The sequence below is a fragment of the Ictidomys tridecemlineatus genome, unplaced genomic scaffold, assembly GCF_052094955.1.
Source record: "Ictidomys tridecemlineatus isolate mIctTri1 unplaced genomic scaffold, mIctTri1.hap1 Scaffold_165, whole genome shotgun sequence".
Taxonomy (NCBI): domain Eukaryota; kingdom Metazoa; phylum Chordata; class Mammalia; order Rodentia; family Sciuridae; genus Ictidomys; species Ictidomys tridecemlineatus.
The window spans coordinates 11,647-33,639 of NW_027521443.1; the positions used below are offsets into that span (position 1 = coordinate 11,647).

At 35.3% G+C, this 21,993-nt stretch overlaps 1 protein-coding gene across 2 annotated transcripts in view; it reads left to right on the forward strand.

Annotated features, from left to right (window-relative positions):
- The first annotated feature begins 3,238 nt into the window (after positions 1-3,238).
- The window catches only part of LOC144372812 (TATA box-binding protein-associated factor RNA polymerase I subunit A-like), a 50,583-nt gene continuing 31,828 nt past the window's right edge, over positions 3,239-21,993 (forward strand). For both annotated transcript variants that reach the window (XM_078036056.1, XM_078036055.1), the window contains exons 1-6: positions 3,239-3,380; positions 5,271-5,403; positions 8,415-8,584; positions 12,782-12,895; positions 14,401-14,599; positions 19,928-20,058. In XM_078036056.1, the coding sequence (XP_077892182.1) occupies positions 5,283-5,403; positions 8,415-8,584; positions 12,782-12,895; positions 14,401-14,599; positions 19,928-19,983 (660 nt within the window). In that variant the 5' untranslated portion in view covers positions 3,239-3,380; positions 5,271-5,282 and the 3' untranslated portion in view covers positions 19,984-20,058. The remainder of the gene's footprint in view (positions 3,381-5,270; positions 5,404-8,414; positions 8,585-12,781; positions 12,896-14,400; positions 14,600-19,927; positions 20,059-21,993) is intronic.

Consider the following 21,993-nt stretch of genomic DNA (forward strand, 5'->3'; position numbering starts at 1 on the left):
TTTGTAAACAAAGTTTTATTAGAACACAGAAGCTTATATTATTTACCCATAGTCTAGGCTGTTTTTGTGCTACACTGGCATTTGAGTGGCAATTAAGACTTGCCTACAAAGTCTAATATGTTTATTATCAGTCTCTTTTCAGAAAAAGTTTGTTGATCCATGATTAGATTATAGACTAAAGTCAGCAGAATGAATACATAAACATTTCTTTTCTTACGACTAAAATTGGCTGTATGAAATGAGATAAATGATCTATTAATTGCCAAGATATATGTCTCTTCCCTATAGAAAGTGTGTATTCAGGACTAGAAATCTTGGCACTGTGTCATGTCAAATGTAGGAAAAAACCTGGCAGTTCATTTTGATGAGACTTAAGAAATTTCTTTTCCAGGGCATTTTGAGGTGTATCTAAAATTTGTAGATAATACAGGGAAGAACATTTTAATCTGCAAATAGATTATGTTCATTATTAGTTTGTAATCATTTCACAACTATCATATAATATTAAAGCATCATAAGAGACTGCCTATCATAATAGAAACTTTTATGACTCTAGCCATTAACTTGTATTTTTCTACTTATTGTAGACCCATACTTTTAAGCTAGTGCTATTGGTAAAATATATGATTATTTAACTCTGATTGCCTTACTAATTTTGACCAGTTTATTTTTCAGATATCCATTTTGGGGTTTACTCTTTCAATTAATTTTGGGTTCCATGGGCAATGAAATTGTTGTTGAGTATGTAAGATGTTGCAGTTTCTATGTAAGTTCACCTAAGTGCTTCTACCACTATTGATGGGCAAGGATATAACTAATTTAGTACTTTTACTTGAAACTGTTATAGTTCTACTGTACGGGATTTGTTTTCCTGACACAAAAGAGTATAAAACTAGAAAAACTAAACATTTTCAGGTATTAATTTCAGAGAGATGAAGCTCAAGTAAAATGGTGGTCATACTGAGTTAAGAAGAAAATTATCAAAGTGCAAGATTATCATAGTGGTTGGAATTTTGTGGACAAGAATGTCTGAGCTATTTATGGTGGGTGCAATGTGATTATGTGTGTGTGTTAGAGAGAGAGAATACTAAAAGCCTGGAGGAAATTTATTTTTGATATGAATGTACCAGATAAGACTCTTTAAGGCTTAGCAGAGTTTGACTGCTATAAAGGAGACTGAAGATGATGCTAAATGGCAATGTTGGAAGAAATTAGGTTTTCAGCAGAGTCAGGTTGCAGCAGCTTCACTAATATATCAGGTACTTAATTAAGAGTTCATAAATAAGCCTTAGCAAAAAAGAACCACACAAAAAAGAGTAAAGGGAAAATGGTAGACCTAAATTTGAAACCAAAATTTATTCATGCTGAAAATGTATGAGGCAGCCAGAAAGGAAAAAGGAAAAGAAAGGTGTGTGTGTGTGAAAGGAATCTGAGGGCAATCAAAGGGAGATCAGTAGAATAGAGGAAAGGGATCAGGGGAGAAAGGAAAGCAGGTAAAAGAGAAATACTCAAGAATGATATTGGCTAAGTTTTATCACTATATTGTACATATGTATGAAAACATAACAACAAATCCCACCATTATGTACAAGTATAATGCACCATGAAATATGGAAATAAAGAAAAATACCAAACCTAGTGAGGCACAGAATATGCTTATAATCCCAGTGACTCAGGTGGATGAAGCAAGAGGATCACGAGCTCAAAGCCAGCCTTAGTAAATAGAGGTGCTAAAGCAGCTCAGCAAGACCCTGTCTCTCAATAAAATACAAAATAGGTCTGGGGATGTGGCTCAGTAATTGAGTACCCTGAGTTCAATCTCTGGAACCAAATAATAATAATAATAATAATAATAATAATAAAAATAATAATACCAAATCTAATATGATCAAAACAATTCACCAGTAATTAGCCTGCATGACACATAAAACAGAATATCCTTTATAGGAAGAAAACATAATCCAGACTTCCTATGATGTATCATCTATAAATGACCAGAATATAATTAAAAATTTTTTTTTGGTACCAGGGATTGAACCCAGGGGTGCTTAACCATTGAGCCACAACCTCAGCCCTTTTTTGCATTTTATTTAGATACAGGGTCTCATTGAGTTGCTAAGTGCATCCCTTAGTTGCGGAGGCTAACTTTGAACTCTTGATCCTCCTGCCTTAGCCTCCTGAGTCGCTGGGATTATAGGCATGTAGAATATCATTAAATTTTGCCAGAATGCAAAGAAGATAGAAAAATGAGAACCACAAGAGAAAATATCACATATAAAAAAAGTTCCGTGAGCTGACCCAGATGTTAGGATTAGCAGAAAAAATTTAAATAGTTTTTATAACTAATTTCAAGGAGTTAAAGAAAAGCTTAATCATAATGAATATGTAGATATGGGTGTCAACATATAAATGAAAAATTTCTTTTAAAAGAAATAAAAAGTACGGTATTGGAAACGAAAAATTCATGAAACAAATCTATCATCAGATTGTATAGTGCAAAAAGAGCAAAAAGTTAACTTGGAGATAGACCAATAAAAATTATCTGGTCTAAAAATTAGAAAGAAAAAAATAGAGACTTGGTTACTATCAGTACAAAGTGACCTAACATACATATAATTACATTTCTAGAAGAATAGAGGCATAAATTGTACAGAAAAAAAAATATTTAAGACAATGATGACTAAAATTATCCCAAATTAACAAAAAAGATGTCAAGAGATTTAGGAAACTCAGTGAATACTAAGGTTAGTTACAAAGCAAATCACATCTAGATGCATCAGAGTCAACTGTAAATGATCAATTAGAAGGAAAAAGGTCTTGAAGGCAATTAGAAAAAAGTGGTGTGTTATGCATTGGTAAAAATGACTAAAATGATAGCTGGCTTCTTATCAGAAATGAGAGGTTAAAGTTAATGGAAAGGTTTAAGGTGCTAGAAGACAAAAACTGCTAATCCAGGATAAATCTCTTCAAAACTGAAAGCAAAATAGACATTTTAAAATAAATAAAAAGTAAGAAAATTCAATACCAATAGATCTCTACTATTAACAATGCTAAAAGAACCTCTTCAGGATAAAAGGAGATGATCCATCAGGTAGAAACAGATGCACTGTGTGTTTTAGTTAACTGTGTAATAAACTTAATGGTTTAAAATAAAAATTCTTTGTTATTTTTTCCTTATTCTATGATTTGGCTTTACATAACCTGATGAGTCCTTTGCTCTAGGTATTTATTACTGCTTACGTGGTTTCCTTTCGCAGGGATTGTTTAACCAAAGGTAGAACTGACAAAATCCTCCTACCTCAGCCTCCTGAGCTACTGGAATTACAGGTGTGCACCACCACTCCCGTCGGAAAGCGAAGCAAAATCCAAAGGACCACCAGGTAAAGTGACATCTTACTCCCCTAGTCCAGCTGCCGTCCCCTCTCCACAATCTCTATTTGCAATGGAAATCTTACACCTTCTGGATGGGACAGAATGATGCAAATCTCTGGCCAAACAAATGGGAAGGCAGCAGCCTATAGTCAGTTCTTGGTTCACTTCCATTAGCCGGTACCGGCTCAAGGGGCGGGCAACTTCGTTCCAACCTTCAAAGGAGGAGTTGGGGCGGGGCTAGGTTTTGCGCATGCTCCCAAGGCAGGTTTTTGGGGCATGCTCAGAGCAAGCGCACGCTAACAATTTCCGGTGAGAGCTTTCTTCTGGAGTGGAGGCGGTTTCCTGCGGAGCCCCGCCGTAGGTGGGTGAGTGCTGCGAGTATAATTGCGAGCTTACTTGTTTAGAAGACAAAAAGGGTGTGCTTGGATTTACTCGTGTTTTCCTTCCGAGTTTTTTCCCCTTATGCTCTAAAACCTTGGGTTCTGGGAAATGAGAGCCAGCTGGAGAAGCTTTGGTTACTGTGGCAACCATGTGTTACTGATTCTGGTTTTTGAGGATTTGAAAAGAGAATTTGTGTTATAACTCCTCAAAGTACATTCTGGGTCGCATTCAGAGTCACATATTATTTCAAACGTAGGTGTTTAACCCCGGAAATTGACTTTAAAGGATTTAATTCTGGTAATAATGTGGAAAAGCAGTATTTTAGGCAGGGTAACTAGTTAGAAAGCTAATGCAGTGATTAACACAATTTCAGGGTGTTGTAGAATTCCAGAGAAGAGGAAATATTGTAGAAATTCTAGGTGGTAGGATCAGAAGCTTTAATGCTTGGGTCGATGTGGGAAATGAGGGAGAGAGACACTGAGCCTCTTGAGGATTAATTCCAAACTCGCTTTTGCATTTGTATTTCTAGTTTCGTTTGCCACCTGCAATATCATTGCCTCCTACCTATCTCTTGTCCTAGTTCTAGTCATGCCTAGTAGTTTTATGTTCTCTGAATTTCCTTGTCCTCATTTTGTGTGTGTGTATGTGACCTTGGACAAGTTTCATAATTTCACTCCCTTAGTTTTTTTCAACATAATGTGGAAGAAATCAATTAGTATGTAGTGTGAGTGTGTGTGATGCTGTGTGGGAGGGATAGAACCCAGGGCCTCATGCATACTAGTCAGGCACTTTACCACTGAGTTACATCCCTAGCCCCAAATTAAATAATAGACCAGGTATGTAGTAAAGATCCAATAAATATTGGCTACTACTATTTGTACTGTATTTGTTATTTGCATTTTGTTGTTTCTTTCTCTAGGCTTGAATTTTTTAAAATTAAGGGGAAATATCTTTATGTGCTTGAAACATAGTAATAGTTGAGTAATGGATTATTTATTTTGGCTGCTTCTGACATAATTAAATGCTTTTTGGGTGTGTGGGGGGTACCAGGTGTTGAACCCAGGGGCACTTAACCACTGAGCCACTTCCCCCAGCCTTATTTTGTATTTTATTTAGAGACAGGGTCTTACTGAGTTGCGTAGGGCCCTGCTAAGTTGCTGAGGTTAGCTCTGAACTGTGATCCACCTGGCTTTAGCCTACTGAGCTGAACAGATTACAGGCCTTGGCAAATTTATTCTTTACTTTAAAAGAACTGCCAGTTGCAGGTTGGAGTTGTTAAATGGGTAGAGTGCTTGCTTAGCATGTGTGAGGCACTGGGTTCAATCCTTAGCATCACATAAAAATAAATTAATTAATAAAGGTATTGTGTCCATCTACAACTAAAATATATATATAATTTTAAAAAACCTACAATGCAATGGATCTTGCTGCTCAAGTCATATTTATTATTGGCTGTTTTTCTGTACAATTCAGAAACTTGTGGATTAAGATATACCAAAAGTAACTGATATTCTCAGTTTGTAATAGGTATGAGTGATTTCAGTGAAGAATTGACAAAGACCATTTCAGAGGATGACCAGGTGGAAACATCTGTGCTCACTGGTACAGGAATGTATTTTCCTTGGCTTCAGAAGCATTTAGAAACTGTAGGTAAGTAAAATAACAGAACCATTTTAACTTTAGTGCAAGGAAGTAGTAGATTCAATATGTATACAAAATGAACGATGCTGGTTTAGTTTTTAAGAATATATAAGTTGTTTTCTTGTTCTGACTATAAGCAGAAAGGGAAGCATAAGAAATACTCTTTTTTGTTCTGGAATCCTTTTCTTTTGAATTAATATACAGTCTATATTATGCTGCAGCCACATTTTTTTCAGCAGTGCTTTCTGAGCACTAATATCTAATATATAAGTCTAAAATATTGGGGACTTATACATGAAAAAGATATAGTCTCTTCTTTTGAGAAGCACATAGCTTTCAAAAAAATAATATTTTTCCTTATTTTTATCTAATGTAAATACAAGCAAAATTTTCTATAGGATACATTTCTTAAAGATATATACAAGAATCAGTTATTTGTACATTGCCATGTTGGGTGGTATAGCCCCAGGAATACGTTTGAATCAACACTTTCTTTATTGCATCAAAATGTCTCTCTTATCCCAGCCTTCTTTCCCCTTTGACAGTGATTCCTTGGATCCTAGGATTAATTCCAAATTCACTTTGGCATTTGTCTTTCTTGTTTAGTTTGCCACCCGACATATCACTGCAATGAATCTTGCTGGTCAAGTGATATTAATCAGATGAAAAGGTGGCTGTTTTTCTGTACAATCCAGAAATTTTTAGATTAAGATAAAAAGTAACTAATATTCTCAGTTTAGAATAGGTATGAGTTATTTCAATGAAGAATCCTAAAGTTTAGCTCCCATTAAAAAAAATTTTACTCTTTTTATTTGATGATCTCAGTTAATCCTCAGTAAATTTATGTGCTAGGCATTTTAGTATGAAGAAACTGAGTTTCTCAAACTTATACTCTTAAGTATTGCTATTAGGAATCATGTGTATCTGATTTTAGAGCATTCACTTCTAACCACTGAGATGAAGGGAACTTAACCTGAGTATAATATTCTTTTAGATGAACAAAGAATATTTCAAGGAAAGTGTGTTTTGTTAGTTTTCTGGGCTAGTTGCCAGAGATTGTTGCTGATTAAACAGCTTGAGTATAGATGTTGTTAAATGAAGTCTCTGATTTGGAGATCTGGATGGGGCATATTAGTCTGCATTTCTAATTAGCTTCTAGGTGATTCTAATGTTGCTAGTTTCAGAACCACATACAGTAGCCAGGCTCAAGATCCCAAGGTGATTTATATGTACCTTATTAGTGATTTATATGTACCTAGATCAATATAGTCTTTGACCTTTTCCACTGTAATATTTCTTTTTTTTTAATCTGTGTCCTACTTTGCACAATTTAAAAATTTAAAAATTTGTCTTCTAAAAAGTTTATCAGTTGCAAGAGATAAATTTCCAGCACATGATGGTGTTTTAATTACATTAAATTAAATTACTTTAAAAAGTAGATCTGGTAGAATCTAAATAGCAGAGATGTAATGTCCTTCCATTGCCAACCTTAAAACATTCAATGAAAAAACTTTTTATAAATGGAAATTTTGTATTGTTCCTGTTTTTGTAGTACATTTTACAGTAAAAGTATGTCTGTATTTGCACTTAATTTTAACGTCCTATAATTTTTTTAAGTTTTAAAATTTCTTGTGGGTTGAGATATGTGTTTTAAGTATTCAAGTAAATTTTAATTTTTTAATCTTAGCCCAGTTACTTCATGTATCATTAAGAATGTTAACTTTAGAATGAGAAAACATCTGGCATTAATTCTATATTTTAATGATGTAAACTCTGAGAAACTTTAGTCACATAGGGAAGTAGAATGGAGTTTAGTTAAGCAAGTATCAGATCTTCGACTCATGAGTTACTCACAAAAAATTACATGTTCTATTTAAAATTATTAGAACATTCTACAGTTTTGATAAAAGAATTGGGAATCACTTGACTTGCAAAAGTAAATATTAGAATCATTCAGTTTTCATCATGTGTTGAAAATACCTTCAGGTAATATGTAATGATTTTGATTGTGAGACCTTGATTATGGGCATAGCACTCTAGGAGATTAATTTCAGGAAACAATATACAAGGAAGTAGAATCTGCAGATTGATTGCTTTAAGAGGATCTTTGCTTTAAGAGGACCTATTGGTCTATTGTATTTGCAGGGCTAAGGGTACCCAGCTAGAAGACTGCTAGCCTAGAGGGATCTGGTAGTTGTATAGGAAGGAAAGCATAGTAACCAGTCACTTATATAATGAGGTTGTTAACTAAGTCCAGATATCCTTAAGGGAATTGCTAATACTTAAGGGATACAAATGCTAATGTCTATAGCTGTTTTAATTTCTTGTGCATTTAATATCATTGTGTTACTGGGAATTGGTACTTAAAATATAAAAGCCTAGCTAGGTGAGGTGGCACATGCCTGTATTCTCAGATAGTTAGGAGCTGAGGCAAGAGGAGGGCAAGTTTGAGATTCAGCCTAGGCAAGTAAATTAGCAAGACCTGTCTAACAAAAAAAAAAGAAAGAAAGAAGGAAAGACTATAACTGCTCAGCAGTGGTAGAATACTCCTGGTTCAATCCCTAGTACTGTAAAAATAAACAAGTTTATTTGGAATTTTCAGAATATTGGTGGATAATAAAGACTGTGCTTGCATAGGGTGACTGGTGATTTTTACCTATTCTAATTACCAGGGCTTGTGCTTTGGGGGATCTTATTGAGAGATTCTCCTCATTTCCTCCATGGGTTGTGTACTTGTTTTCTACTCTTTTGTTCAAAAAATTGCTTAATGCCAAGACAAAAAGATTATTGAATGAGATTTGAAGGATCTGGTGATTGTAGTAGCCCAAGAATGTAATTTAGATTTTTAGAAATTTGCTAAAAAACAGTATGTGTGTAAGAGTTTGTTTCAAATGAAGTTGACTTTGATACTTGGGGATGGACTGGGTCAAGTAATACCTACTGTTCTATTTATCAGAACTTAAGTTTTTGTAATAGTTGAATTGGAGTCACTGGGTGACCCTTATCCTTCATCTTTACAGTGACAGGAGGGAAAAAGAAGAAAGATTTTGCTCAGACAACAAGTGCTTGTTTAAATTTTATCCAAGAAGCCCTTCTGAAGCACAAGTGGCAGCAAGCTGCAGAGTATATGAACAGCTGTTTGCAGATCTTGAAAGATTCAGACACCTACAAAAAGCATGCTGCACCAGAGGTAAACAAAGTGTGAGTCTGCTGAAAGAAACAGCAGATTTCTGAAAGATTTTGCCTCTAGCTCCATTCACAAAGCTTTAGGGGGATTTCAAACTGAATTTACTAAAAGCTGCTAAAAGTAATGTTGGATGTAGAAATTATATCAAGACTAAAAATAGTCTTGAGTTGTGCATTCTCAAATTTCCCAGTATTCATTCATTCCAATAATAATTCCTTCTTACCTTGTATTATTTTACCCTCGGTATAGGGTAAAATTAACACCTTTGTAGATGAGGTTAAGAAAAGATCAAATGGGAAAGGGTGAGCACATCACACAGGAACCCTGATTACAGTGTTTTTTAGCAGAGGAGTGAATGAGGACTTAAGGTTTTAAAAGGTTCACTCTACATCATTAGACATTAGGAAAACAAAAATTTTAAAACCACGATAAGATATCACTTTAAAACCACCAGGATGACTAAAATCAAAAAGAGACAATAAGGCAAGGGTGTAGAGAAGCTGGAACCCTCAACACCTTTCATCTACAAAGGTGTTAATTCTTTTTTTTTATTAGAAATCATTTTAATTTTCACTTACTCCACAGGTTGTGCACCTGTTTTGTACTCTCGTTCAACAAAACTTGAAAGTTTTTTTCTCCAACCAGAGTGTTCTTTTTGTCTTTTTTTAAAATAGCTTTATGGAGACATTAGAAAACCATACAATTCACTGACTTGTACAATTTAATATTTTAAATATTTTCACAGAGTTGTGCAAACATTAGCCACAATTTAAATTTAGGATAGTTTCATTTTCTACAAAAAGAAAACCTGTACCTATTTGCAGTCTTTCCTCATTGCTTCTCTACTGACTCATAGCCCCTGGAAGCTACTAATCTACTATTTTCTATGGTGGCCATTTTATATAAATGGAATCTTATAATGTAATGGTCATTTGTGAATGATTTCTTTTACTCTGTAAAATGTTCTCAAGGTTCATTTATGTTGTAGTAAAAATATTCGTGCTTTTTCCTTTTTATTGGCAAATATTTTATATGGACATACCACATTTTATATATCTATTCATCAGTTTGTTAGACATTTGGGTTGATTATACTTTTTGGTTATTGTGAATAATGCTTCTATAAATATTCATGCACAAGTGTTTGTATGTGGATGTTTGTTTTGACTTTTCTTGGGTATATTCCTAGAGTAGAAATTTAGATCATGTGGTAATTGTATTTAACTTCTCAAGAAACTACCAGACTATTTTCAAAAGTGACTCCACCATTTTATATTTCCATCAGTAATATTTGAAAGTTCCAGCTTCTCTACACCTGTGCCTTGTTGTCTCTCTTTGATTTTAGTCATCCTGGTGGTTTTAAAGTGATATCTTATCATGGTTTTAAAATGATTTTTGTTTTCCTAATGTCTAATGATGTAGAGTGAACCTTTTAAAACTTTAAGACCTCATTCACTCCTCTGCTGAAAACACTGTAATCAGGGTTCCTGTGTGATGTGCTCACCCATTCCCATTTGACCTTTTGTTTTCTTAATCTCATTTCCTGTTACTTGCTCACCTGTATTTTCTTTTCCAGTCTTACTAGCCTTGCTCTTATTAGAATAAGCCAGGCATATTCTGCCTCAATCTTTACCTTATTTATTTATTTATTTTACTTGGAAAGATCTTTCTTCAGCTATCATCATGTCTGCCCTTCTGTATGACCACTTTTCTTTGACTTCTGTGAGGTCTACCTTGATTATTTAAAATTACAACTGCATTTCTTGCTTTCTTATTCCTACTTTGTACTGGCACTCTTGAACTCCATGTCCTTCTCACGCTCTTCCAGTAATATTTGTCAATATAATTATTTTTCTTGTGTCTTGTGTGTCTCTCCATATCAAATGTACATTTCTGAGGGAAGGGGTAAAACAGTGCCTGAAAGGTTGCCTGGCATATACTGCTAAATTTGTTTAGTAAAAAGCAGTTTCTCCACAAATAACTTTACTTGACTATTTCAGGTGCTTTTACTAATATAGTAACCAGTGCATCAATCTAATGGAGCCAAAACCAAAAATACCAAATAGTACATACATGCTACTTGGTGTGTGTGTGTGTGTGTGTGTGTGTGTGTGTGTATGTGTGTGTGTGTGTGTATGTGTGTAAAAAGAAAATATAATTATTGACAAATTTTAATTTAGGGACTAAAGTTACATATATCTGTAAATCATTAGTAATGATTTACATTACAGAGAGACTTTTTTTTTTAAAGAGAGAGTGAGAGAGGAGAGAGAGAGAGAATTTTTAATATTTATTTTTTAGTTCTCGGCGGACACAACATCTTTGTTGGTATGTGGTGCTGAGGATCGAACCCGGGCCACACGCATGCCAGGCAAGCGCGCTACCACTTGAGCCAAATCCCCAGCCCCTACAGAGAGACATTATATACCTCTCTTTTGTCCAGATTTTGTTTTATAAAATGAAGAAATTAAATGAGTGGCTTCCAGATACTTGTTTGAATCCTTTTGAACTACCTAGGGCATGTATTGAAAAATACAGATTCCATCAGTCACTGTGGAGTACAGCTGAAATCCCAAGCAGCTCGAGGCTGAGACAGGAGGATTGCAAGTTCAAGACCAACCTCAGCAACTTAGTGAAACCCTGTCTATCTATTGCATGCGCGCGCGCGTGCTCTCTCTCTCTCTCTCTCTATACACACACACACACACACACATACACATATACATACATATGTACGCATGTATATTTTATTTTTGGTACTGTACTCCTGGGGCTTTTAACCACTGGCTTAGCCATTTTTATGTTTTATTTTGAGACAAGGTCTCACTAAGTTGCTTAGGGCCTTGCCGAATGGCTGAGGCTGGCTTTGAACTCATGATCTCCTGCCTCAGCATCCCAAGCTGCTAGGATTATGGGCATGGTGGCTTAGAATATTTATTTTTAATAGGTGCCCCAGGTAATTCTTATGACTGGGTTTAAGAACAACTGTAGATAACTATAGATAATGGATAATCTTTAAGTTTTTGTTTTGGTGATGCTGGGGATGAAACCTAGTACCTGCCTTGCTAGGCATGCTTTTACCACTGTGCTACTCCCCAGCCCTCTACAAGTTTCTTTAAGCTCCTCAATGCTACTTTTGATATTCTACAATGAAGTCGTGATCTTTTTTTTTTTTTTGTAGTTGCAGATGGACAGAATGCCTTTATTTGTTTATTTTTTATGTGGTGCTGAAGATTGAACCCTGTGCATCATGCATGGAAGGCAAGCGCTCTACCACTGAGCTGTAGCCCCAGCCCTGTTGTGTTGTTTTTTTTTTAATTTATTTTTATTATTTTTTTAAGAGAGAGAGAGAGAGAGAGAGAGAGAGAATTTTTTTAATATTTATTTTTTAGTTCTTGGCAGACACAACATCTTTGTTGGTATGTGGTGCTGAGGATCGAACCCGGGCCGCATGCATGCCAGGCGAGCGCACTACCGCTTGAGCCACATCCCCAGCCCTTGTGTTGTTTTTTTTTTAATTGGAAATATGAAGTTATTGTACCAAACAACCAATGTGTGCCTTCTAGAACTAATTGACTTTGAAGTTCACTTTAAAGTTGGTATGGTTGAAGTACTTTAAATGGGGGTAAGAGAAATGGACATTTGCTTCCATGAAAAAAGAACTCCCAAGTTCTTTCACCAGGATTGGTGATCTGAAGAGAAAATATTTTTTATTAAAATTTGTTTATATTTGATGACAGTTCTTAAATTTGTGTTGTAAATATTGGAATAAATATACTCAATATTGATAAGATCTTAAGAAACTAGTCTGTTGCACTCATTTTGCTGAGAATAAAGATGAGGTTGAGACCAGTTAAGAAGCCAATATTACCAAAACCTAGTTTCTGACTTATTCTTCCTATACTAATTAATTTTTATACTTAATAATATCTTAACTGCCTCTTCCTCTTTTAGACTGCTAATCTAATAATGGCACTGTTATACTTACCTAGAATTTAAAAACTAGTATTGAAAAGATTTTGTTATGCAAGATCTAACTTTATTTTTACTGGGTAAAGTACGATAACATAGACAATTATGATATCTAGGGAAAGGAATTTTAGGTTGTTTTTATATGTAACCAGAAAAACAAAACTTACAGGAAAAATAGAATAAAAGCAGGGTTGGACTTTACATTGGGTAATAATTTCTGCTTTGACAGGTTATTTGGAGACTTGGAAGTGAAATTCTCTTTTATCATCCCAAAAGCAATGTGGAGACTTTCAATACCTTTGCTGACCGGATGAAAAATATTGGTGTCCTGAATTATGTAAAGGTAAGAATATAGACTTTGTGAACTTATATTTCCAGTGTTCATATTGTTTTCTGAATTGTTTGTATCAGTGTAAAGTAAACAATAATGAAGAAAGGGTAAGATACTGGGATAAATAAGAAAGAAAGCAGTGTTGTGCCAGCCATTCCTTAGTTTCTGATCACCTTCCATGTTGTCTGATGGGAAATACCTCCTCTTTGTTTATCTCTGGTTGCCAAAACCAGTCCATCAGATGTTGAAGTTGTGCTTCTACTGTTTGCCCAAGTTATTTGTGCTGAGTTGGTATTTTTGGAAAAAGCGAAACAAGTGGGGAATTTGAATGTGTAAAAACATTTTAATTCCTATTTGCATTGAACCTTGTCTCCAAGTTAATGTTTTATTAAAAGTATTACCAAAAGGGCTGAGACATTTTCAAGATTATCTCTCTCTCTCTTTCTCTCTCTCTTTAACTAACAGAACACTTTTCAATAAAATTTTATAATTTGCTTTTAATTATTTTTCAAGGCCATAAGGTTTTACTGGAATACAGCCACACACATTCATTTCCATATTGTCAATAGCTGTTTTTTAATGAAAATGAGTAATTATGAAGAAGTCATGTGCCATGCAAAGCCTAAAATATTTACTTTGTAGCTAGTTTTAAATTTTGTTTTGTTTTTACTTTTCCTGTTTTCTGGAATTTTAAATTGTGGTTGTATATAATGGACCATGCTATCTTAACCATTTTAAGTATACAGTTCTGTGGTATTAACTATATTCACTATGTTGTAAACTATCACCACTATTTCTAAAACATTTCCATCACTCCAAATAGAATCTTTATATTTATTAAGCAATAGTTTCCCATTTTCTCCTCCTCCCCATGCTACTGACAGTCTCTAATATCTTTTCTGTTTTTATGAATATGCCCATTCTAGATGTTTTAGATAAGTGGAAGCATGCACTTTCCTTTCCATTGGAATTGACATCATTCTCCAACACTCCCTGTTAAGGTGTTTTCTTTTGAGCTGATTTAATATATTTAAAATAGTTATATTATTGGTTGTCTACTGTAGCCCAAACTAGGAATTAGTAGTATGCAAAAGTTAAATCTCATTTAATTTTTTAAATTAATATTAAATCTCATTTAATCCTAACAACACCCTTCTGAAGGATTAAGAATTGCCTCATAAAACAGGTCAGACAAAAGGACGAATTAGTTATTCAGATTTATTTAGCATTTAATTGGCATATGAGCCAGGTCACTGTCTTCAAAACCCCTGTTTTTTATTGTTGTTTTTTCACTATTGTACTGTTTTCTGTTTGTAAGTTTACATAGCTTTCATTTACATAGTGTCATTTCATCTGTCTGTCTTCTTTGTTAGGTTGAAATTGTTGATGACAGGGACAGTGTCTTATCTTTCATATCCAATCAAGGACTTAGTCCATCATATATTTACTGTGTTTTTTGAGTAATAGTTATCTTAATGACTTCAGTGACAGTGGGCTTTTTCTTATTACTGGTGCAGATCTCCTTACAACATGCATTGTACCTTATGCATCATGGAATGCTTGAGGATGCAAACAGAAATCTAAGTCAGGCAGAGACATGGAGATATGGTGAAAAATTGTCTTCCCAGGAAATATTAATCAACCTTGTTCAGGCCTACAAAGGGCTTTTGCAGTATTATACATGGTCCAAAAAGAAAGCTGAATTGTCAAAGCTTGGTGAGTGAATATGAATAAATTATTTTCTTATGGTGAAGAGACTGAAGAGCAGAAGGGATCTTAAGGAGTAATCTAGTAATCTATCTACTGACTTCATTCAGATAAATTCTTGATCATCCTTTATGATATTTCTGATATATCATAAAACTTCTAGGTCATAAATGAGATGATTTATTGCTAAATTCATGACCATTTTAATGATTTTTAAAATTTTGGTCACAGGTAAACAGCTGGACCTCAGTGGTGAAAACACATTCAGTAGGTTAGGAGCTAAGCTCCATTGCAGTTTGTATAGAGGTGATTCAGTGTCTTAAATAGAAAAGTTGGGGGGATGACAGTGCCTTGAGTAGAGTAAGAAAAGTGAAAAATTCTAAAGAAGGGCAGTCCATGTGAAACCCATCTGGATTTACTAACTGGGTTTATGCAAGTGAGGCATATACTCTCCCACAGAGAGTCAGGAGCCCTATCTTTAGAAGTGTTGGCTAGAACAAACTAAATTCTTTAGGCAGCCTTGAGTATACCCTTTAAGGAGCCCTAAGGTTATCCTAGGGATATAGCCTCGCATTAGAAATTATCTTAGTGTTTCTTGGGGCTGGGGTTGTGGCTCAGTGGCAGAGCACTTGCCTCACACATGTGAGACACTGGGTTCAATCCTCAGCACCACATAAAAATAAATAAAATGAAATAAAGATATTGCATCCATCTATAACTAAAAAATATTTTTTAAAAAAGAAGAAATAGTGTTTCTTAAAGTCTTTATATGGCTGGCTCAAAAAGATTTATAGAGGCGCTGGTGGTCTCATAAATTCAAAGGGGACTGCTCTGGGCCTAGGATCAATCTTTGAATTTATGAGAAAGGTTATAAATTTTCTTTAGCAGCCATTATTGCATGTAATAAACTCTTCTTCTTGTGTGTTTAGAGTAGAGTTTAGTGTGTTCCATATTATTGTTCCCCAGAATAACGTTTAAAGAATACGGCAAGATAAAAAGTAATTTCTGTACAAAGGTTAAAATGCAATTTTTTTGATTTACTGGCCATACCAAAAATTGAGCACTCAGTTCTCAGGCTGAGTTCCCCTTCTCTTAACCTTCTTCGGTGATATCATCCTCTCCTACTCCCAGGTATACATTCTTTGAAGCTACATGATTCTCTGCACTTTTCTTTCCCTTGTGTAGTTTTCCTCCATAGCTTCTCTAGAATTAAGTATTTTCTATTTTCACATCCTTCATCCCAATTTTAGCCCTGGTATTTATCACCTTATAGGTGATAAACACTATTTCCTTATTATCCTTATGTAGTAAGTAATATTTCTTTTGTCCCTAGGCATGTAGATTTCACCAATCTCGGTTCCCATCCTCCTTCTTGTGTTACCTCTTCTTGTCTCCCAAGATTCTTCTCGAAGGCCCTAATGTTAATCTTGTGACATTTTTGCAGTTTCTTCATCTATCATACCCTCTGTCCTTTAAGATTCTTCAAAACCTGCCCTGGCACCTGATTCATAATACTTTAAACCTTCTATATCAGCTGCCTGTTCAGCCTATGTCATTTGGCTTTTCATCTCTTGCTTTTTAATTGTTCTAAGTTTTTTCAGGTATATTTTATGCTGTATCTTCTTATTTAGATTAAGCCATCTTTTGATGTCACGTGTTTGTCTTCTATTTCTTTTAACTTTGCTATCATTTCTGATATAATTTTCTTTTTTCCTCTATTTTAACCTTGCTGTCATTTCTGGTATAAATTTTCCTTTTAAAAAGGCTTGTTGATATTAATTTATTAGGTGAGTTTTACAATCATTATTTACTTTTTTTATTACACATGGTTAGAAAAATCTTGAGCAAATATTTGACTAAAGCAATTGTAATATGACATTTAGACTGTCACTCTCATGACTAGATTCAATACTTTTATGCAACTGACATTTTGTTCTCTGGCTATAAGAGATGAAGGTGAGATACTGTATAAAGCAATATGGAGTCCATATTGGTTCACTTAGAAAAGAATATCAACACCTGTTTTTATTGTGGTATTATGTTATGCTTCTACTAGTTGTTGCTGTTTAAACCTTAATGTTATGGAATATAATGTAGACAAGAAAAACATATGAAATAAATGAGTGCTGTAATGCATAAATTTAAAGTTGCATTCCTCTAACTACTATCCAGATTAAGGAACACAGCATTGCTGTCACCTTAATGTAAAAGTTTTCTATGTATGCTTTCCTGATCATACTTCATCCCATTCTGTATCACGAAAATCATTGTAAGGTCTTTTAGGGTTTTCATTCTCTTGCTTTTCTTTAAATGGTAAACAAAATTGGTTTTGCTTATATGTGAATTTCTTGGCTATATATAATTTTTTTACTGTGTTTATTTTTGGGGCCTTGCATATTTTATTCAACATTGGTTTAAGACAATTGTATTGTTGAATATAACTCTAGTTTATTTTTACTGCTAAAAATGTATGTTATCACACTAATTATTCTTTCTGTTATTGATGGCCTTTAGTGTATTATAGTTTAATGCTGCTTTGAAATTAACCCTTCATAAGCATGCATTGCTAGGAGTAGAATTGTCATAAAGTATATGCATCTTTGTCAATGTATGAAATACCTTAGGAAGCTAACTTTACAAAGAGAAAAGGTTTATTTAAGTTCATAGTTTTGGAGATTCAGTGTCCAAGATTGGGTGGCTCTACAGTAGGTAGAAGCAAGTGGTCACATCTTGAATATGAGTGCCACAGAAAAGGAGGGTGGAGCCAGGTTGTTTCTGTTCTAACAATCCTCTTGTGAGAACACAGGAGGCTACATGAGAATTAGCCTGAGGACCTGAGGACCTCCCACAAAGCTCCATCCCCCACTGTTTTCATCTCCCATAGTACCACACTGAGGCCCAAGCCAGTAATCATAGTGTGTTTTTGGGCAACAAAAACCATGGCAATATATAATATGCTAAACTCTTTCCAAAGTAGTGCCAATTTATATTCCACTGGTAATCTGATTAGGGTTTTCTTTTGTCAATATGTTCCTTAACATTTGTTAATTTCAGAATTTTTTTATATCTGTTAGTTTATTGGGTATAGTGGTATCATATTTAAAAAAATAATAGCTTTATTGAAAATTGAGAATATAGTTTATATGCCACATAAACATACCCACTTAAAGCATATAGTTTTTAATATATTTATAGAGTTGCCCAGTAATCTTTACCACAATTAAATTTGGAACATTTTCATCACCTCAGAAAGAAACCCTGAACTCTCCATTTCTTCGTAAGCTTCTAGGCAACCACTAATCTACTTTCTATCTTTAGAGATTTATTTATTCTGGGAATCTCATGCAAGTGGAACCATTTGTACAATATGTGCTCACTTAGCATAATGATTTTAAGGTTGCAAGTAACTGTATTTCATTCCTTTTTGTTGTTGAATAACATGCCATTGTATAGAGATACCACATTTAATCATTCCACGTTTATCAATTGATAGACATTTGGGTGGTTTCTACTTTTTGAATAATATTGCTGTGAATATTTATGTACAGTTTTATTTTTCTTGAATATGTTCCTAAGACTGAGATTTCTGGATTATATAACTATGTTTAACCTTTGGAAGGAGCACTAGATTGTTTTCCAAAATAGCTGCACTATTTTAAATTACCACCATTATCAATGGAAGGGTACTAAAGTCCATGGTATCTGTGATTTTAATTTGCATTTTTATATGGACTAATTATGTTGAGCTCTTTTTATGTGCCTGTGAGCCATTTGTATGCCTTTGGAATAATTTTTATCTTTGCATACACTTTGATTAAACCATTAATTTTTAGTTATTGGGTCATGAGTTCTTTATATGTTCTAGACAGAAGTCTCTTAATAGGAGATATTTTCTCCTATTCTGTAGTTTGCCTGTTTACTTGCTTGCTGATGTCCTTTGAAACACACAATTTTTTTTTATTTTGATGAAGTCCAATTATGTGCTTTTGCTTTTGTTGCTTATGGTTTTTATGGCATATCCAAGAAACCATTGCCCACTTCAAAGACACAAAGATTTTCACTTACAAGAGTTTTATAATTTTAACTCTAGCATTTAGGTCTTTAATCTATTTTGAGTTAACTCTTGTGTGTGATATGAGTTAGGAAACAATCTAACTAAATTATTATGCATGTGAATGTCCAGTTGTGCCAACATAGTTGTTGAAAACAAGTATTTTCTTACTGAATTGTCTTGGTACCCTTCTTGAAAATCAGATACCATAAACATGAAGGTGTTGTTTCTCTACACTCAATTTTCTGTCATTGATCTATGTATTTTCCTCCTTACACCTATATCATACTGTCTTGCTTACTGTAGCTTTGTAATAAATAAATCTTCCAACCTTGTTCTTTTAAAAAAAATTTTATTCTATTCTCAGTCCCTGGGATTTTCATATAAATTATAGTTAGCTTGTCCATTTATACAAAAAGATTACCTGTGGTTTTGATAGGAATTATAGGACTCTGTAGACTAGTTTAACAATAGTGGTCTTCCAACCTGTGTATCTGAGGTGTCTTTATATTTATTTGGGTCTTTTGAAATTTGTTTCAACAATATTACTTTTCAGATGGAACTTTTCATCTCTTTCATAAAACTTACATCTTTTATTTTTAGTTTTTGATGCTTTTACAAATGGCATTGTTTTCCTAATTTCATTGTTTGCTTCTTCATTGTAAATTCATTTTTTTGTATTTATCTTGTACCTGGCAACATTGATGAATTCATTTATTAATTCTAATAAATTTTAATGGAATTTTAGAATTTTCTAGACAGAAAATATAGTTTTCCTTTTCAGTCTAGACGTCTTTTCTATAATTTGCTGAAAGCCTTAGCTAAAACCTCCAGTATAATGAATAGAAATAGTGAGAGGGGACATTCTTATCTTGTTCTTGATTTTAGGGAAAAAAGCATCCAATCTATCACTATTAAATTTCATGTTTACTGTGGGTTTTTCATAGATACTGTTTAATCAGATTGTGGAAAGTTCCTAGATTGTCCATGGTCACAAGATGATCATGTAGTTTTTGTTCTTTGGTCTGCTGATTTGGTTTAGATCAGTAGATCTTTATTTACATTAATAGATTTTCAGTTGTTAAGCCAACCTTGCATTCCTAGAGTAGATCCCACTTGAGCATGATGTATTATTCTTTTAACAATAGCTCAGTTTACTATTGTCTTAACAGAAGTTCTCAATACTAAACGACTTTTCTCTCTCTTTTTTGTTTTTTTTGTGATGCTGGGTATTGAACTCTTGGCCTTCACCAAATGACTTTAAAAAATATTTTATCTTCGGGCAGATGACAATGATTATGCATACAGTTCAGCAACTCAAAGTATGCTCAGTGACAGCTGAAAGACATCTGTAAATATTTGTGGATTGATTAAAACTCCTGGAGTTTGGGACCCTGTTGTGAAGAGTTATGTAGAGGTAAGTAGACTTTTCATAAAATTGTATTGGTTTTATTTTTGTCTTAAGCCTATGCGAGATTGCATTTCTAACTATCTTTATTGATCAGGAGGAAATTTAATGGAGAAAATTGTTAGGGTTAAGGGTTAAGGGTTAGGGGGTGGGGGTTAGGGTGTTAGGGTTAGGGTTAGGGTTTAGGGTTGGTTAGGGTTAGAGGGTTAGGGTTAGGGTTAGGGGATGGATTTAGGGGTTAGGGTGAGGGTGGGGGTGAGGGTTTAGGGTTAAGGTTAGGGTTAGGGTGGTGGTGGTTAGGGTTAGGGTGGTTAGGGTTAGGGTGGTTAGGGTTAGGGTTGGGGGTTAGGGTTAGGGTTAGGGGGTTAGGGTTAGGGGGTTAGGGTTTAGGGTTAGGGTTGGTTAGGGTTAGGGTGAGGGGTGGGGTTAGGGTTTAGGGTTGTTAGGGTTAGGGTTAGGGTTGTTAGGGTTTAGGGTTAGGGTTGTTAGGGTTTAGGGGTAGGTGTAGGGTTGGGGTTAGGGTTAGGGTTAAGGTTAGGGTTAGGGTGTTAGGGTTAGAGGGTTAGAGTTAGGTTGGGGCTAGGGTTAGGGTTAGGGGTTAGGGTTGGGGTTGAGGTTAGGGCTAGGGGTTAGGGGCTGTGGCTAGGGCTAGGGCTTAGGGTTGGCGTTGGGTTTAGGGTGAGGAGTGAGGGGTGAGGGTTTGGGGTTAGGGTTACGTTTAGGGTTTAGAGTGAAGGTGTAGGGGTTAGGGTTTTGGGTTGAGAAATGAGGGTGAGGGTTTTAGGGTTAGGGTTAGGGTTTTAGGGTTAGGGTTATTGTTAGGGTTAGTGTTAGGCGTTAGGGTCAGGGGTCGTGTTTAGGGTTAGTGTTAGGGTTCGGGGTTAGGGTTGGGGTTGGGTTAGGGGTTTAGGGTTAGGGTTTTTAGGGTTAGGGTGGTTTTGGTGGTTAGGGTTAGGTTTAGAGTTAGGTTTAGGGTTTAGTGTTAGGGTTAGGGTTGGTTAGGGTTAAGTTGAGGGTGAGGGTGAGGGGTGGGATTAGGTTTTAGGGTTAGGGTTTAGGGGTTGGGGTTGGGTTGGGGGTTATGGGTTTGGGTTTGGGGTTAGGGTTTGGGTTTAGGGTTAGGGGTTATGGTTTGGGGTTAGAGGTTAGGGTTTCAGGTTAGTGTTAGGGTTGTTAGGGTTTAGGGTTAGGGTTTAAGGTTTAGGGTTAGGGTTGTTAGGGTTTAGGGTTAGGGGTAGGGGTAGGGTTGGGGTTGGGGTTAGGGTTAGGGGTTATGGGTTAGGGGCTGGGGCTAGGGCTAAGGTTATGGGTTAGGGTTGGGGTTGGGGCTAGGGCTAGGGGTTAGGGGCTGGGACAAGGGCTAAGGCTTAGGGTTGGTTAGGGATGGGGTTGGGGTTAGGGTTTAGGGTGAGGGTGAGGGTTTGGGGTTAGGGTTAGGTTTAGCTTTAGAGTTTAGATTGAGGGTGTAGGGGTTAGGGGTGAGGGTTCGGATGAGGGTGAGGGTTTTAGGGTTAGAGTTTTGGGGTTAGGGTTTTAGGGTTAGGGTTAGGGTTTTGGGTTAGGGTTTTTGGGTTAGGGTTAGGGTTTTGGGGTTAGGGTTTTAGGGTTAGGGTTAGGGTTTTTGGGTTAGGATTTTATGGTTAGGGTTAGGGTTTTAGGGTTAGGGTTATTGTTAGGTTTAGGGTTAGGGGTTAGGGTCAGGGGTCAGAGGTCGGGGTTAGGGTTTAGGGGATAGGGTTTAGGGGTTAGGGTTAGGGTTTAGGATTCAGGGTTAGGTTTAGGGGTTAGGGTTAGAGGGTTAGGGAATACTCTCATGGACAAAGCAGATAGCAGGCAGTCTTTAAAAAATTTTTAAATTGAGTTATAATTAGTAAATTGGAATATACGGACAGAATGTGTCAAAAATGAATTTTTGGAGGTCTGTCAAAAAAGCAAAGTATTATT